This window comes from Spermophilus citellus, assembly GCF_964194105.1.
Source record: "Spermophilus citellus genome assembly, chromosome: 1".
NCBI lineage: Eukaryota > Metazoa > Chordata > Mammalia > Rodentia > Sciuridae > Spermophilus > Spermophilus citellus.
The window spans coordinates 138580664-138599789 of record NC_138182.1 but is presented as its reverse complement, the minus strand read 5'-3'; the positions used below and the strand labels follow the sequence as shown (position 1 = coordinate 138599789).

At 43.9% G+C, this 19126-nt stretch overlaps 1 protein-coding gene across 5 annotated transcripts in view; it reads left to right on the top strand.

Moving 5' to 3' along the window:
• Positions 1-19126, top strand: part of GALNT10 (polypeptide N-acetylgalactosaminyltransferase 10) — a 243882-nt gene that overhangs the window by 97521 nt on the left and 127235 nt on the right. For 2 of the 5 annotated variants that reach the window (XM_081303996.1, XM_081303994.1), the window contains exons 2-3: positions 8010-8133; positions 10664-10802. In XM_081303996.1, the coding sequence (XP_081160122.1) occupies positions 8010-8133; positions 10664-10802 (263 nt within the window). Of the gene's footprint in view, positions 1-3261; positions 3397-5162; positions 5249-8009; positions 8134-10663; positions 10803-19126 lie in introns of all 5 variants that reach the window. The other 3 variants (XM_081303998.1, XM_081303997.1, XM_081303995.1) reach the window with 3 other exon arrangements.

The window sequence follows — 19126 nt, the reverse complement described above, 5'->3', positions numbered from 1 at the left end:
TTTATTTTTTATTTTTTATTTATTGTTTTTTGGTTTTTTTTGTTTTGTTTTTTTTGCCTCAGCCCTACAGGGCCCTCATGAACCTGTTAAAAACAAACATCTCTGTGCACCCATCCCTTAGACATAGGGTGCCCCAGGCAGGACACATGGGACAACCTTCCTAGTCCAACCTAGAACCATCTCTGCCCATGCTATTGTTGCAGCCTCCTTCCTGGCCTCCACCTTTCCTCCTGGCCTCCTAATTCCTTTTCTAGTCTGCTGCCAGAGAGCTTTCCAATGCAACCTGATCTTACCACCTCCTTATAGAAAACGCCAGCATTTCCAAATGGGGAAAATCTTTATCCTTATCCTTGCCCACCTTCCATCCACTCCACACTTCCCTTCCTCCTCTATGTACCACACAGCTGTTCTCTCTGGGTCCCTTGTTTAGTGTTTGCTCAACCACAGGGCCTTTGCGTGTCCTTGCTTTTCCCCTATGTCTGGAAAATTCTCTATTAAATTAGCTATATTCTCTACTGAATCCAGTTTCCTTGGGGAAGTGTTGCTGACTAGAACAAATTGCTGTTCATTTGATCAGATATAGAGGGAATTTGTCCCACATACGTCTCTTTTATGCACCTGCCACTATAGCTAATTTAATTTATTTTTAGCTCTGGATAAAGTCGATGCTTACCCCTGCCACACACTCCTATAAGCCTGAGCCCTTGTCTGTCTTGCTCACCCCTGTAGCCTAGCACCCAGCACAGAGGCTGCCCAGGGCTTTCCTCACTACATGTTTAAGTGGGTGGGTGGAAGGGTGCATGGATGAGTGACAGACACAAATGGACATTACCAGTTTGTCAGGGAGGGTTTATTCCCCCCCCTTGATAAAATGTTTGAGTCCTTTGAAAAAATTTTTGCAACCTCTCTTATACATTGGAAAGACAAAGCTACTGAAGGTTTCATTTGCCCTTTAGGTAATAGACATTCCCAAGGACCTTAACTTTTTTTTCTTCCTGCTATTTAAAAAGTCTTTTAATAGGCTTTCACACCTTAAGTAGCAAATGACTTTTTTCTAGAGTCATCTGTATAAAACAAGAGGTGGAATGGATGGGTGGGATGGTTTTGCCTTTGGGAACATGGAATCAATCCTTTTATACAATGCTTCTATTTGTGAGTGACCTTCCCCTCTCAGGGGAACGAAGCCCCATCCAGATTTGGGATCTCAACATCCAGGTGTTAAGACAACAGAGTTACTGGGATCAGGAAAACTGACCTGGCCCTACTGCTGATTGGAAAAGCAGGACTTGCCTGATGCAGGCCCGGCAGACTTGGTCTCAAGGTGGCTGAGTTGTAGTGTCTCCTGTTCCAGCAGTACCCTTCAGATATGATGATTTTTCTCTTGCAACTTGATTCTGATTGAAATGAAAGAAAAGCTTTCTCCAAGAATCAGCCTGCTGGGTGGGGCAGAGTGTAGGTCAGTGTCTTGTGAGTCTGATTCTTGGGGCCTGGAAGAAGAGCAGTCTTCAGCCTTAGAAGAGGAAACATTTTCACCTAATGAAACAAAATTGTCTTTCTCCCTGTATCTCTCTCAGGAAGAGGAGTCGGAGATTAACTGAAAGTGAATAGGTGGTGACTTGCTTTATTGAAGCTCTACTCCAGCCTATTCCTTGCCCAAAGACCTTCTGGCACCCACCCGCCAGGCAGCTCATATGTCAGCCCCTCGAGTTCTGATCCAGTCTTCCTTCCAGGTCTTGTGGCTCACTCCAGCCAGTCAGGCTCCTTGACATTAAGGAAACATGTCCCTCGCTCTCTACCCTCCAATCTCCCCTGCCTTCCCTGCTTGGATTCCATTCCCCCTTGCAACAAGCCAGGACCCTCGCCATCCATTCAGTCTCCTCTCAAAGACTTCGGGAATTCTTCCTTGCTCACCCCAGGTGGAATTTAATTTGGGACTCTTGTAAATACCTATAGAATTTTTCTTTTTTATTTATTTTTTTATTAGTTACACATGACTCTACAATGATCTTGACATATCATACATTTGAATCAAATAGGGTATAATTTCTCATTTTTCTGAGTGTACAGGTTGCAGAATCACATTGGTCATACAGTCACCTATATACATACAGCAATAATAATGTCTATTGTATTCTGCTGCCCTTCCTATCCCCTCTTCCCCTCCCCTCCCCTCCCATCACTTCTCTCTACCCAATCTAGAATTTTTCTGTACACACATTTCAAGACACCATGTGATAGTATTGTGTGTATCGGCATCTTTCCTTTCTTATATACTTATGTCCCTATTATTTGTTGAGACCATGCCCTATCTTATTTATCTCTATTTCTCCCAGAGTTCTGTGGACACAGTAGGCCCTCAAAAATCACTTGTTAAATGAATAAATGAACACAATCCAGCTTATGTTCCCAAACTCATGAAGAAAGTGCAATTATCCAGTTGTGCATACTCCTTTGCTTAAAGTAACTTTGTGCTTTTGGCTGAATTAAGCTCTGCCTGGTCCTCTTTGGAGTGTAACCTACGAGGTCACTCTGAAGAGGATGCCTTGCTCTGTGGTCACATGTATGCAGGGTATGACTGTGAATGTCTGTGTGATAGAGAGAGACAGAGGTTATTAGAATAATCTACTTAGTAGATAAGTAAATGTTTGGAATTATACAGAGTCATTGAAAGCTCAAAACCAAATCATTTCAGCACCTTTGTAGGGTTAGTTGAGAGGAAGGGGTGGGGAGACAAGACATTCTAAAATCTGCAGCAAATACAGCCTGGGACCCTGCAGCAGCACATGACCTGCCTGGTTTTCTTTCCAGCCGTTGCCTGTTTTGAGATCTCCTCCAGGTCACCCAGAGGTGCGGGTGTCCTTGCAGAGGGGCTTTGCCAAGTCTGCAGTCTTTGGGCTGGAGTGCGCACATCAACAAATCTTGAGCAGAACACAGTTGGCTTGTTCCACCACCATTCTTTCCTCTCTCCAAAGGGTGCCAGGCACACTAAATAGTGATTAAACAAAGATTAAAATTCCGTGTGTGTGTGCGAGTGTGTGGCTGTTTGAACTCTAATTGATTCTTTTAGTGGAATGTGAAGTCAAAAGCCCACAGATTTGTGAGCAGCTATACAGAGCAACCAGTCAGAATCCATTTCCAATTTATTGTTTAATGTGATTTCCACATTCATTCTGCTAGCCTCCTCCACAAACTCACTTCTCTTGCCATGCTCCTTCCCCGCCCCTTTGCCTGCTGTAGCCAAGGGACATTCTGGAAACCCAGGGAGAAGAGATCCAGCAAAAGATGGTTGCAAAGGAAAGAAAATAACCACAGCTTTCAGAGACAAATCTTTGAGTGTACAGAACTGAAGAAACTTGAGAGGACCTCTGGACTGAAAATCCAGACCTGCTCTCATAGGTAGTGGTCGGCTCTTGCTGTTGGTTAAGGATCGCCGTCTTTTAAGAAGCATTGTTCACTCGTTTCCCAGTGTTAAAGGTCTGTGGCATTTGTTTCTATTGTGGGATGCCACTATAACTAAGAACTTTTTATGTCCTTAAAGAACACTAAGTCTCCACATGGGCATATGACATCCTGTTAATGAGGAAACTCTCTAAATCCTATTATCAGCAGGAGCCAGTTGAATTGGATCAGGTGTTAAATAGGTTGCCTCTGCAGGACGCACAGTTATTATTAGATTCCCATTCCTTCTCCCATTCCCCCAAACTTAGCCATTGCACACACTAGAACATATCTTGTTTTATAAACTTTCTCAAAAATCAATGTATAAATAATAGCTCTTCTTACAGAGAGGACCTAACTTTGTCCCAGACACTAAGCTAAATACTTTGGATAGATTAGTTCAGTTAATCCCCAACATCCTCAGAGTAGATAGTGTTAATTAGTTTTCACTATTTATCAGCCAAAGAAACTGGGGTCCAGCTTCCCAAGAAGTAAAACTTAGATTCTAGAACCAGAAAACTGAGTCATTCAACTTGACTTCCTGCCTCACCTTCCTCTGTCATCCAGCCAGACATCCTCAGCTATTATCTCTCCAGACCCCAAAATGAGCCAGGTATTGGCCTAGGAACGTACACCGACCAACTCAAATAAATATTCCCTACCTTCAGAAAGTTCTCAGCCTATCCCAGAAAGTGAACAGATTTGGTTTGGTCTTTGGGGCTGATAAACTAGCAGACTTAGGGCAAACCTGTTCTACTTGGTTAGTCTCAGATTTCATATTTGTAAACTGAGGCAGCTGGGTTTAGACAAGTGGTTTTCCAACTTTACTATGAATCAGAATCCTGTTTGTTTAAATAAACAAAAACAAAACAAACAAAAAAAAAAAAAACTTAGTTTTCTGGGTTCCTGTCCACAAGTACTTGCACTTAGCAGGTTGAGGATGGTGTCCAAGAATTTACATCTGTAATCAAGGCCCAGGTTTGAAGGTAGGATTCTAAGGGCCCTTAAGCTCTGATATTAGCATCAAGGCTGATTTTTCACCCTTCCAAAGGCCTTTGGTATTGAAAAGCTTTTAACCTATATAGTAAATCCTGAGCCCTGCATCAAGGTGATTTGGTGAGAAGATGACAGTTTATAGTAGATTCTTAAAATCCTAAAGGAGTGACTATCCACAGTCTGTGTGTTGATTCTCCATTCATGCCAAGGTACTTTGGGAAACTAGCACCATCTCCACTTTCCAGGCGGGGAAATTGGGGTACCTATGATTCAGGAGCTTAGGCAAAGTCACTCTGCCAGGGCTCTTTCCCTGAAAACTGGCCTGGGAATCCAATGACATGGCCCTTATTCTCTTGCCTGCTCATGTGGCCTTGCTTGGGTAACTTGGCTGGTTGGACTTTAGTTGTTCCTGCTCATAAGGCGGACTGAAGGTCTCTGAGCAGCTACTTAGCTGGGGTGTTTGAGACCCAGAAGCTTCGTGGGAGACCTTCAGAACTCTCTGGCAGCAAGTTCAGAAATTCCCTTGGCTTAGGGAAGATATAAGGACAAATTAGACCACCTCAAACCCCACAGGACATCTCTGCAGATCCTGGGAGGACGGGAGGGTAAGGGTAGGAAGATACGATTCACATCCTTAAGGCAAAAGCAGTGGATACTGGTGGGAACCTCCTAGGATTTGGAACCTGAAATCAGCACAATCGGTTCAGCAGTCCACTGTTTCATTTTAGGGATAAGATTCAAAGATTGAATCTGTGAAGTCAAGAGTCTTCCCTGTATCTTAATCTTGGTAGCATCAGAAGATTTCCACAAACAGGTGGGAAAAAAAAAAAAAATCTCCTTCACAGAATCTTAGACACTTGAGATGTCCTTTAAAGGTTGCCTGACCCTTGCTACTCAAAGTGTCTTTTGTGGACAGCATCACCTGGGAGTTTGTTAGAAAGGCATAATCTCAGCCGGCTGCAGTGGTGCATGACTATAATCCCAACAAGTTTTGGAGGCTAAGACAGGAGGATCGCAATTTCAAAGCCAGCCTCAGTAATTCAATGAGGCCCTAAACAACTTAGTGAGACCCTGTCTCAAAAAAAAAAAAAAAAAATGATCTTGGGATGTGGCTCAGTGGTAGAGCTTCCCTGGGTTCAATCCCTGGAACAAAAAAAAAGTGGGGAGGGAGTGGCGGGGGAGGGGAGAAATGTAGAATATCAGGCTACCCACTAGCGGTAACCCAGCACTTGACTCTTATCCTCTGCATCTTGTTAAACCATCAAGTTTCCTATCCCTGGATTCCTCTAACATCTTCTTCTAAGTGGTCCTGTTTGATTCCAGCACTGATCCAGCTTTTAGAATTTCTTCTCTATAATAGGCTGACACCCCCACACCCCCAATCATTCAGTAGCTTCTACCATGGGCGCTCACTCCAGCCTCAAGACCTCATTGGACAGGATAACTCCTCCCATGTTCTCTTGAGCGTCATATCATCCTCAAACAGTACAGTTTCTAATCTTCTCCCTCCGGGATATGTTACTACCCGTCCCAGCATGTTGCAGACTCACTGGGGCCCTGCAGGGAACACAGACAATAGAGATTCAACCGGGAATGATGGGGACTATGGCAAACTGGAAAGACAAACCGCACACAAACAAGTGAGCCCTCACACAGCCCAACCATGAGGTGTAGGAAACTCAGGCCAAGCATTGACATGATCGTGGGTTTTCAAAAGAATCCAACATCTTGCTAAAGCAACATGAAATCTTCCTGTTTTCTAAGCTCAAACGTAAAAGATCAAACCAAAACAGATTTCTCCATCTGTGGCACAGGGAAGTAGGGTTGGATCTGTTTCCAAATGTATTCATTTGTTTGTTTGCTGGTCACCTATTGGTTTTTAGCAGAACTGTTTCAAATGAAATTCCACAGGATCCGCAGCACATGAACACTGATCCTACCCTTCCCAGCTCGGAGCCCGAGGCGCCTCCTGCAGAACTGTAGCTCAACTCATTTGAAACTCACTCAGCTGATTAGAGGGTCCCTTAAGGGCCTTCCAGCTCAGCTTCTGTGATTTCTAAGAGCCCTTCGGCCTGGTTGCAGGCGTGTGGCCTTTGTATTTATAGTTTTCCTTCTCCCTCCAACCAAGACATCTCGTATTCCAACTTTCAGAATTATCTTCTTGCAATTCAGAGAGGTTTACAGAAGAGAATGTGAAGGATCCTTGTCATCACCAGACCTGTCGTGAGGAAGGGCTTGTTGTGGAAAGTCGGCTAACCCAGGGGTGAGCCAGACACTTAATAAATAGGCATGGGTACGGTTTTATCCAGGAGGCTTCGTGTTAGCACTAATATTCCAGTCCACCTCACATTCGGGGCCCTTGTAGTTAATTATATAGGAAACAGGACTATTGGATTCTGTCCATCGTGGCAAAATAAGCCTGCAGGGATTTAATGGGCAAGGTGATCTGGAGAGCCATTGTCATTTGCGTGCACATAGAAGATTTGCAAATGGCCACACTCGGGCACAGGGAAAGGCCTGAGCCTGGACCACACCTGTGCACTTAGTGGCTGGCATGGGACAACACTGGGACCCAGGAATGCAACCTCCTTTAATTTGGGAAGCCATTGCCTTATGGGACCACCAGGGTGGGCTTACTTCCCTGGACCTAATAAAACGCAGTCACAGCCCAGCTCTTGAAGGTGCTGTCTTGGGCTGCTGCATATATTTCTTTCTTTCAGCTTCTCAATTGTTCGCACAGTCTTCACACATTTGCCAAAGTCCACACCCACTTTGGTGCTCAGCCTTGGGGATTGTAGAGATGACCAAAGACCACTTCTGCTCCCAGGGCCCTTCCCATCAGGCCAAGCCTAGCTGACCTTCCCCACCTGTATCTCGCATCTATTCATGCTGAAGGCCTTTCATTTCTCCTTGTCTGAGGCCCGACCTAATGCCTCATGTCCATGAAGCAGTCTCCCTTTATCCCCGGGGGTTGTGAACTCCGGTAATGCCTCCTCCAAGTCACTCACCTCAGATTCACTGTCCCTGCCCTGTCCAACACACGGCCACTCGCCACCCGTGGCTGCAGAGCCCTGGAAACAGCCTGAACTGAGACAAACACAAGTATAAAGGACTTGGTGCCAAAAGAACAGAAAAGAATGTCAAATATTTTAATTTTTACCTTGATTACATATGAAATGATAATATTTGAGATAGACTGTATTGAGTTAAATAAAAAATACGACTAAAAGTAACTTCACTTCTTTTTCTTTTTTTTTTTTTACTGAAAAAAATAGACATTTTCAAATTTCACATCTGCCTTGTATCTTATTTCTGTTGGGCAACGCTGCACCCAGCACTTCCTCCCATGGGTGAGAAGAATGTGCCTGTCTTTTCTCTTCCCTCCTGGCTTGTGAGTTCCCAAAGGGTACAGTGAGCTTGTGTCATTTTTCTGGCCTCTGCACACCTCGCTGACACACGGGAGGCCCTCACCCGGATGGACTGAGGGCAGAATAGATGGTGACAGATGTTCCAATTCTCCCTTAGGTAGTGTACTAAGGTTACTGACCTTCTTTCCCTTTTCTTCTTTTTTACAGTTTTTGTCCTTTTTCTTTAAGGGCTCACACAATCGGCCAAAGAAGACAGTTTTCTCGGGAGATGGGCAGAAGCTGAAGGACTGGCACGACAAAGAGGCCATCAGGAGGGATGCCCAACGCATAGGTACGGAGGGCAGGATGGTGACAGGTGGGCTCTGTGGAGGGCGTAAGCGTGTGTGCATGTGTGTGTGTGTGTGTGTGTGTGTGTGTGTGTTAGCATGGGTGCCTGGACCTCCTGTTGACTTCCTCTCTCTGCCACCATTTCTCCCCCTGACTTCTGCCCCCACTTCACTGTTCCATCCTCTTTTTCCACTCACATCACCAGAGCCACTGCCTAGGAGTGTCTGTCCTGCCGCCTTTGTTGAGTGATTGAAAATGTCTCCACCATCTAGGATGCTTTGCCACCAAAACAAAGGGCGTTAACAACAAAGAGCCAAACCCACTGAACACCTATGGGGAGCAAGGTCCATGCTCTGTATTTTATGCATTTTCTCTGTTCAATCCTGAGTTAACCTGTATGGTCCATTTAATTAGAGGGGGCCTGTATCTCAAAGAGGGGCAGTAACCTGCCTGCAGTCCCACAGTGAGAACAAGGCCAATCTGGGATGGGAATCCAGTTCTGGAAGGCGGGTTGATCCCTACCACAGCCATGAAGTTTAATTAACCTACCAGGTTTCAGCTCAAGTTTTCCTGGACTAATTAGTCTTTGGAGCAGTTCTTCTTGGACTGGAGAGTGAGGAAGGGCTGAGATGAGGTGCCACAGGTTCCATCTGGGGGATCAGCTCTAGGGAGCCTGGGCATAATCAGGAGAGCTACACCAATGCCAGTCCCCAGCCATGTGCCCATCAGTCCATACTCCCTGGGCCTCAGTCTCTGCCTGTCACTGGGGTTCGTGCCCCCTGCCTGGACTAGCTCAGGGTGTAGTGAGGGTGCCATGAAAGTGATGGGTGTAAAATAGCCTCAGTACGCTGGAAAGCACCCTAGAAATATAAGGGATGGGTATCTCATTCATTTGAATTTCAAAGGCAGACCCCACTGTCAGTTTTTTTAAAATGATGTTATGAGAAACCAGCCTCCCTCAAGGCTCTGGAGAGAGCTCACTGAACCAATGGCCAGACTCTAAAGACATGAAGTGCATCGCCCTGTGTGCCAGTGGTTTACAAAGGAGGGGCTGCTTAAATTGGAAAGGGGACATTTGCAAAGAGCTGATTCACCACACAATTGTGCCAGAATGATTAGAACACCAGGTTGGCCAGCAAAGAAGAGTGGTGGGGACAGCAAGAAGAATCACAACCAGCTAACTACATGGCAGTCATTTTGCCCTGAGTGGCCTCCTTAGTCAACAGTGAACTTCATATTCCAGTTAATGCAAGAGCAAAAACTTAGAAAGGCCAAAGGCACGTCCAAGTGACAGCTGGGATCTAGCAGGGCTGGCCTGCAGGCTCCACTCTGATCTCTGAGTGAGCCCATGAGTGGCCCTGCTGGAGCGTCCCTCAGAGCCAACATTCTGGTCTTGTCTTTCTGCTTCCTGCATTTGTGTCCCTTGAGGGATATATCCTGGGTGCTGGTCATCGATGTCTTATTGTGGAGCAGTACAAGTGACAGAGGGCAGGGTCCTTCCCCTGGTCCGGCTGAACTGGAGTAGCCTTGAACTCCTCTGCTCCGCTGCACCTTCTTGGCGAGCTGATATTGCCAGCATATACTTTGCAAAGTAAACAAGGCCACCAACTCCAGAAGGTGAAGTGAGTTTTAGTTGGTGATCTCATTACCATTTCTTCAAAATCATCAATTCAGATTCTTGGGCTATATTGCAGCTGTTGCGATACAATTCCCACACACCATATGCTCCTGGAGAACCCAGAGAAGACTTTCTTGAAGCATCAGGGATTCCCCAGATGGATGGTACAGAGAGACTAAAGCTAGCCCTTATCCGCCCAAATCTGTGACTGGAAGCGACACGTTCAGGCAATCCTGGCTTAGGGTAGGCAGCTCTTAATTTATTTACTGTCTCAGAAGAAAAAAATCAAAGCATCATCACTTATGGCAATTTTGATTTACATATAAAGTTTGCTTCCCTTAGAGAGTAATCATATTTCCTCAAATTTATATAGCGTTTTATAGATTTAAAAAAGCATTCACGTGTGCAGCCTCTCTTGCCTCTCCCAAATAGGCTGCCACTATCAGAGGAGGAAGGTGCAGCTCAGAGCTGGTGTGACTTGCTCAAGGTTGATCTGCTCATCAGTGGCAGGCCTGGCTGTGCATCCAGGTGTCGGACTCCAAGGGCAGGGGTATCTGGAGCTCCAGAGGGAGTGGAGGGAATGTGGGTACCCACACACCTGGCTTTGTAACTTTCTGAGTGTCAGTATATTCATCTGTAGATTGAGAGCTTTTGCGTCTACTGTACAGGGTTGCTATGGAGATTACATGAGAACAAGATCCTTAAGGGATGTGATGGGACCAGGACTGAATAAATGGTAGTTCCCCTTCCCCTCTTTCCACTTCCCTCTGCAAAATCTGGAGACATTTCCCGTATCCAGGAATAAAGCTTTATCTTTGTGCTTTCACACACTTTGCATCCTTCCTTCCCCTCTCCATTCACAGAAGCCCCATAGAGCGAGGTGATCAGCAACACCAAATTTGCTCTCTGCCTCTAGGAAATGGAGAACAAGGGCGGCCTTACCCCATGACCGATGCCGAGAGAGTGGACCAGGCATACCGAGAAAATGGATTTAACATCTACGTCAGTGATAAAATCTCCCTGAATCGTTCTCTCCCTGACATCCGGCACCCAAAGTGAGTGTGACATCTCTCATCTTCTGGGATCTGAGGATTTTGCCTGTGGCTCTTGTTTGAGAATTAATTAAAGAAACAGGTCCATGAAGCACTGCTGATGGAGATTTCCTCCTGTTGCACAGGGCCTTTGGCAGAGGGTCCCGTGATCAGGTTCTCTGGAATTTAGAGCTGGCTCCCCAGAAGAACCAGCCTCCCTCTTTTGGTGGGCAGTTGGAACCACCTACCTATGATTTTGTCTCTTGCCCTGGTCCCCAGGGATATTTATACCTCAATTTAGAGGACCACGGCAGTGACTTTTCAGGCCTCTTTCTTTCCACTTTGTGTGATGTTTTTCTTTCTTTCTTTTTTTTAATAAGTAAGTAGTATTTTTTTAGTATTGTCTTTTTTATAACTGTCTCAAATCATTTTGAGAAAGGACATGTCTCACCAATTATAAAGATGATAATGGCAGCTGACATTCATTGAACAGGTAGCATGTGCCACGTACTTCTTTTGTATTATCTCAGGTTCCTGAGAGGTAAGTCCTGGAATGATGCCCATTTTACAGATGAGGAAAGTGAGGCTTAACCAATTAAGGCCCCAAGGTGACTGAGAAGCTGAGCCAGGTCTTAGACATCAGCTCAATAAGAACTAGACTCTGGACCCTTGCCTCTCCTATGTTTTCAGTAAGGTTTACTGTCATGTTGATGGTAATTTTCAACTATAGCAGTTCTCAAGCTCTAAGCACATTAGAACTGCCTGCAGAACTGCTAGAACGCAGGATACTGAGACTCATCGCCATAGTCCCTAATTCAGTAGGTCTGGGTCGCTGCCCAAGATCTTGCATTTCAAGTAACCTCCCAGGTGACACTGGTGTTGCTTATTTGGGAACTACACTTTGAGATCCACTGCCAGGAGAAGATGTCAAAATTGCTTCTAAATGAAGGCAATACTGAAGAGCCCTGGAGCACAACATATTTTGCTCAGGGACTAAGAAAATAAAGCCGGGGATAGAGAACAGCTAGCATTTATTAGATGCTTACTTATGCCAGGCATTGTTCTAAGCCAGTGGTTCTCAAGGTGTAGGTTTCCAGAACAGCAACATCAGTGTCACCTGGGAATTTGTTAGACATGTAAGTTCTTGGACTTCAGCTCAGATTTACTGGATAAAAGGTGCTAGAGAGGGGCCCACCCGATCAGTGTTTTAACAAGCACTCCCATTGCCTCTGATGTAAGCCCACACTTGAGACACATTGTCCTAGGCACTTGAAGTGCATTAACTCAGCCAGAACTTCCAAAACCCTTAGGCACTATTATCATTCACTGTTTTATAGATTGAGGAGCCAAGCACAGTGGTGCATGCCTATAATCCCAGCAGCTCTGCAGACTGAGGCAGGAGAACCACAAGTTCAAAGCCAGCCTCAGCAACCTAGTGAAGCCCTAAGCAAATTGTGAGGCCCTGTCTGAAAACAAAAAATAAAAAGGGCCAGGGATATGGCCCAGTGGTTAAGAGCCTCTGGGTTCAATCCCTGATACAAAAAAAAAAAACAAAAAAAAAAATTGAGGCATAAAAAGGTTAAATTGTGTATGCATAAGAAGCACAGCTGGTTAGAGGTGGATTCAGAATTTGAACTCAGAGAGTCTGGTTTCAGAATCCATGTTTAATCTCTGGTCCATGAAGGTCTTTGCACCTATTGAAACTCAGTCATAGAATGTAAAAGTAAAGACTGAATCTTGGGAGCATGTTTGTTGATTTACAAATGCTTTTATCCCTTCACCTCCTTTGTATCCTTCGACAGTACTTTGAGGTTGGCATTGTTGTCTCCCCTTGTAGATGATGAAACCCCACAGCAGGAACCCTCACCTAAAAGATGGGCTCTCACCAGGATGAGACCCCCTGCCCCAGGATCTCTTGCCAAGTGGGGATGCACAGAGACCTCAGTGTGCTTGCCCGTGGGGTTTGAAACTCGTTCCATGATCTTCACTGCCAAGCCCCAGATTTTTCCATCTAAGTCTGAGCGTGTAGGTCAGCTATCACTGATGTTGCTGGATTCAGAACTATGACCTGACTCTGAGGGTCAGAAACTCAATTTTTATGTTTAGCCCCTTGCAAGTTCAGAATTCTATAATAATTTCATCTTCCTGTGTCTAGGGAAGAAGTTCATTTGGGAGCCTGGTCCTCTAACCTCAGCTGCTGTTCTTGTGGTACTATAGGTTCTCAACCATGACTGTATCTACATGTTTTTTAAAAAAATACAAAGACTGGTGTCTCACCTCCAATTGCTGGACTCTGACTCTCTGAGGACACAGCCTGAGTCTCAGTATGTTCTAAAATCTCCAAAAGTAATGCTCACACATAACCAGGAATCATTGATATAAAACAAGGAATATTTTGCAATGAGAAAGAAAGGCTGAGTACGGTCACAGTTTTTATCTACCCTTTCATCTGTTCATTCAGTAACAACATGGCAATGTTCTGTGAGCGAATCTTTGTGCTCAACACCAGGAACAAGGGATAAATGAGCTATTATTTCTTGGTGTATTGTGCGACGTGTGGGAACAGATGGCGGAAGCAGTTGAGAAGATCAATAATAGGGGTGTGTGTTAGTTAGCTTTGCATTGCTGTGACCAAAATACCTGCCAAGATCAACTTAAAGAAGGAAGTTTATTTGGGGCTTATGATTTTCGAGATTTAGTTCCTGGTTGGCCAACTCCATTGCTCTGGGCCTGAGATGAGGCAGAACATCACAGTGGAAGAACTTGGTGAAGGCTCAGGTCATGGTAGCCAAAAGCAGAGAAAGAGCACAAGATGCCAAGGATGATATGATCCCAAGGCCACACCTTCAGCGACCTGCTTCTTCCAGCCACATCCCACCTGTCTACTCTTACCATCCAGCTGTCCATTCAAATTATCAAACGGATTAATTCACTGATGAGGTTACAGCTCTCATAATCGAATCATTTCACCTCTGAACATTTCTGCATTGTCTTAACACATGAGCTTTTCAGGGGATACCTTATATCTAAACTATAACAGGGCAGGCACAGGATGGTTTTGGACAACAGAGAATTCTGGGTCCTCTGCCAGAAGGCCGGACGCAGTGGCACATGCCTATAATCCCAGTGGCTTGGGAGGCTGAGGCAGGAGGATTATGAGTGAGTTCAAAGCCAGCCCCAGCAATAGCAAGGTGCTAAGCAACTCAGTGAAAACCTATCTCTAAATAAAATGCAAAATAAGGCTTCAGTGCCCCTGAGTTTAATCCCCAATAACCACCCCCCGCAAAAAAAAAAAAAAAAAAAAAAGAGTTCAGAAGGCCTTCCTAAAGGAGTACCATCTATCACATCCTAAAGGACTAACTAGAGCTAGCCACATGATAGAGAGTGGAAAGGACATTGCAGGTAGGAGAAATGTCCCAGAAGAAGCCTTCAGGAAGGATAGCACACATTGTCTAACTTAGGGCTTAAGATGAACCTTCCACTGGCTATACGTGGAACCAGGATGGGGGCCCAGCCTTGGGCAGGGTTCTTTCCCAACAGTCCAGAGAAAGAAACATCCTCTTAATCGAGAAGTCCTGCTGGGATGCGCAGATGGGTCCGTGGACAGAGTTCAGGCAGTCTGTAAACCTGGATGAGAAGAACATGCCTTTTTTTTTCATCAACCTCTACCTGAAATATGATGTTCCTTCCAGTTATTAATGGAGGCATTAAAGCCCCCATGACACTGTCACCCAAAGAAACCATTCCACATCACTTTATAGACCTCTTGAAATGGCATATGCGCTTGGCATTACTTTGAAATGAAGGCGGTTTTAGATTTTATATCCAGATTTTACTGTGAGTGTGTTAATAAAGGAGCATATTTCCTACCGAATTTCAAACTTTTGTTCTGTGAACTACACAGTGGCTTCTCAATTTACGATAGTGTTAGATCACCATAAAGCCATCATAGGTTGAAAGTATCATCAGTAAAAAATGCAATTGACCTCATAGCTACTGAACCTCCTAGCTAAGCCCGGCCTACCTTCAATGTACAAAACTTACATTAGCCTGAGATGAGATCATGGCAGCCAAAAGCAGAGAGAGAGCACAAGGACCCTGGGATGATGTGATCCCCTCGGCCACAACTCAGGTCCCATTGGGCCAAATCATCTAATTTTATAAAATACTATTGAATATCTCATGTAATTTATGGAATGAATACAGTAGGAATGGATGTGTGGGTATGCTTTTGTACCACTGCAAAGTCAAAAATCATCAGGTTGAATCATGGTGTGTCGGGAACCATTTGTATTTCAGTCTCATTAGCTTCCTCTACAATTTCATATATTTTGTTCTCTGTACTGTGAACATTGGATACGCCAGCCCAGCAGAAGGTCCTTAGCACTGGTTAGCTGCAGAGCACCTGTTGCAGGTGGGGAGAATTGAGCTAGGAGGCGGAAGGCATCTCTATTACCTGCCCATCCACCCACCCAGCCAGCATCCAAGTTACTAACTGAAAGATGTCACCAAATCCAGTGCTCCTGATGCCCCCCTTCTTTAGGATTGCCAGATAGGGAAGGCGACTTTCAGAAATGAGTTGACAGATGTCTTGAAGCGCTCTTCTGTTTTCCAGGGGGATGCTTTCCCACGGTTTGACAGCAGGAATGCAGGAAGAAATTAGAGCAGTTGAGCTGCTCACTCCCTTCGGTTTCTTTTAGCTTAAACAACTTCTCCGGCAGGAGCTGAGGTTTATGTTTGCCTTTTATTCCTTCAAACTGAATTTTGGCAACAGCGTGTCAAGAACAGGATGGAGGGGCTGTTTGTTTGAGCCAGCTGCCTTTGCTTGCACCAGAAGCTGCTCTGGGGAGCACACAGCCACAGAGAACAGCAGTGAGGCAGTTGGGCCCAATTTGCTGGGCTTGCATGTGGGAGGAGGCCAGCTGGCTCAGAGCGGGCCTGCCCTCTGCACCTCCTGCCAAGTGAGTGTGAAGGAGGCTGCTGGTGGGCTGGCCCACTCTCCTACTCCCTGAGGAGCCCTGCTGGGCTGCCTGGCAACCCAACACAGAGACTCCTCCCTGGCCCACAAGTGACAGCACAGGAGACCCCCGCTGCAGAAGTGGCTGGGGTCTACAGTTCTTGTGCAAGTCCTGCTGTTGGGTGGTCCATGAAAGCAGCTGACAGTCCTCATCTGCTTTCTTCATTCTGTGGAGTTAGCTTCAGTAGTAAATGAACCTGATGGAATCTTTGTCTACCAGATTCCTCCTTCCTTCCTTCCTTCCTCCCTTCCTTCCTTCCTTCCTTCCTTCCTTCCTTCCTTCCTTCCTTCCTTCCTCCCTTCCTTCCTTCCTCCCTTCCTTCCTTCCTTCCTTCCTTCCTTCCTTCCTTCCTTCTTGCCTCTTCCCCCTTTTTGTTAAATTAACTTGGTAAATTTACAGTATGTGCTGAATTTCCTCAGAAGAAGTTATATTATACTAGGCCACAATTCTATTGAGCAACTTTATAACCCCAACAGGTTCCAAAATACAACAAGGAAATCAGAGCCTATTACCTTTGACAAACATATATTAAACACATATTCTGGGGGGAAAAAAATCTTGCCAGGATAAGAAGTTTAAATCAACTACATTTGTTTTTATAATAATAATAATAATAATAGTTCCCCAATAGGAATGTGCACATAGATTTAAAATTGCTATTGAGGGATCCAGATGGAGTAACAGATTTACCCTCTTGCCTGAAACAAACAAAAACAAAACTCAGTGCTTTTTAAGATACCTGGACATCAGGCAGTGAAATGTAGTAACTGCAGGAGATGGGAATCAAATGAGATGAGCCTTACAGTTGCCATAGCTCATTGCTCCAGGCCATGGGACAAGGATGGAGACCCTGTGTGGAGCCTGGAAGACTTTCCTAGTTGAGGTAATAGAGCTGAGAGTCCAAGGAGACAAGGAGGCTGGAGTTTACAGGACTGGTACTAGAGAGGAGGGAGCCGTGGAGTTGGAGGGCGTCCCCTTGACTATACACAGAGGTACTGATCAGCCTGAGCCTCTGAGGAAGCTAGCTGAAGCTGGCGAGTGGGAGATCACCCAAAAGGGCCAGAGGGAACAGTGCCTAGCATTCACTCGGAGCTGAGGATGGGGCTTTCCTCACCACTCAGGCTGGAAAGTTTCATAGTTCATACTTCATGGTTAGTTGGATAGAGTTTTTAGAAAAGGCTTACCTCAAAGGGAACTAATAGCCCTACATTGAACATTGCCCTGAACAAGTCTTCAAAAAATCAGATTATGACCCTAAAAGACCAAACTCTTTCCAAAGAACTCAATGTATTACAGAACAAAGCTCTAGAATATTTATGGAAATACAAAAGTATTCATCCTGAACAATGTGAAATCTATTCAAATATTAAAAGTGCAAAGAAGCAGGGAAACATGATCCAAAATGCCGAGGATAGTCACTCAATCAAAACCAACCCAGCTATTAGATACAGATACTAGAATTAGCAGAGGACACTAAAACTGTCATTATAACTCTAATTTATACATGTAAAAAGTTAAGTAGAGACATAGAAAATATTGAAAGATCCAAATCGAACTTCTAGAAATGAAACTGACAGTGCCTGAAATGAAAAAATGGATTGCATGGGATTAATAGTAGATTAGATATTACAGAGGGGGAAAAATAGTAAGCTTGAAGGCATAGCAAAGCAAACTACCCAACAGAAAACAGAAAGAAAAAAAAATTGAAAAATGAAAAGAATATCACTGAGCTGTGGGACAACTCTCTGAAGATGAGGAGGGAAATAATGGCCAGACTTTCCTAAATTGAATGACAATTATAAAACTATACCCAAGAAGCCCAGTGAAACATGAGCTCAAAAAAAGCAATGAAAAAGGCTAGGCATGGTGGCACATGCCTATAATTCCAGCTACTTGGGAGACTCAGGCAGGAGTATCACAAGTTCAAGGCCTGCCTGGGCAACTTAAGGGAGACCTTGTCTCAAAATAAACTCTGCAAGAGGTCTAGAGATGTAGCTTATAATAGAACACTGGGTTCAATCCCTGGTACAATAAATAAATAAGTAAATAAATAATAGCAAAAGAGAAGAAGAAAATTATATCAAGGCACATAAAACATATACAGAGTAACAAAGATAAGATGATAAGAGAATTCTTGTTGAAAACAATATAAGCAAGAATGTGATATAGCAACATCTTTTAAAGTACAGCAAGAAAAAAAAAACCTGTCAACGTATAATTCTGACTCAATGAAAATATAAAGATGGAAATAGTGATCTTTATTTACAAAGAATGAAGATCACTAGGAATAGTAGCTAAATTTTTTCTTATTCTTTAAGTCTTTTGAAAGATATTTTACTCTGTAACCAAATATAATAATAACATATTATTGGATTGAAAACATGTCAAAGTAAAACATATACCAACATAAATGTTGGAGGGAAGAAATAGTAATATTCTATAAGGTTCTCATACTACATGTAAAGTGGCATAGTATCATTCGAAGGTAGAGTTTATTAAGTTAAAATGTATACTATAAACCCTAAAGCAAGTGCTAAAATAACAAAACAAAGATTATGGCTAAAAGCCAACAACAGAGATAAAATGGAATCATTAAGAATACTCAATTAATCCAAAAAAAGGCAGAAAAAGAGAAACAAATATCAGAAAGGAAAAACAGAAAGCAAATACACAAAGATTATGGACTTCAACTTAACCATAACAAAAATTACATTAAATGTAATTGTTCTAATGATTTTAGTTAATTGGCAAGGATGATCAGAATAAGAAAGCAAGATCCAACCGTATGCTGCCAGCAAAAAAACCCACATAAACAAGGTAAGAAAAAGATATACCCTGCTAACACTAGTCAATAAAGAAACATGCAGCCAGGCACAGTGGTGCATGCCTGTAATCCCAGCAGCTCGGGAAGCTAAGGCAGGAGGATTGAAAGTTCAAAGCCAGCCTCAGCAACTTAGAAAGGAACTAAGTAACTCAGCAAGACCGTCTCTAAATAAAATATTAAAAGGACAGGCCTGGGGATTGGCTCAGTTAAGCGCCCCTGGGTCAATCCCCAATATCAAAAAAAGAAAGAAAGAAAGAAAGAAAGCTATAATAGCTATATTAATTTCAGTTAAAGTAGATTTCAGAACAAAGAACTACCAGGAGTAAAGAAAGTCATTTCCTAATGAAAAGGCCATTCATCAAGAGGGCACAGCAAAAGGGAGGAACTCTGCAATGAAGTTGACCAATTATGCTATATGCAGGTATGAATATATCACGGAACGTTATAACTTTATAACTGTAATATACCAATTAAAAATAAATAGAAGGAATACCAATAGAATAGAG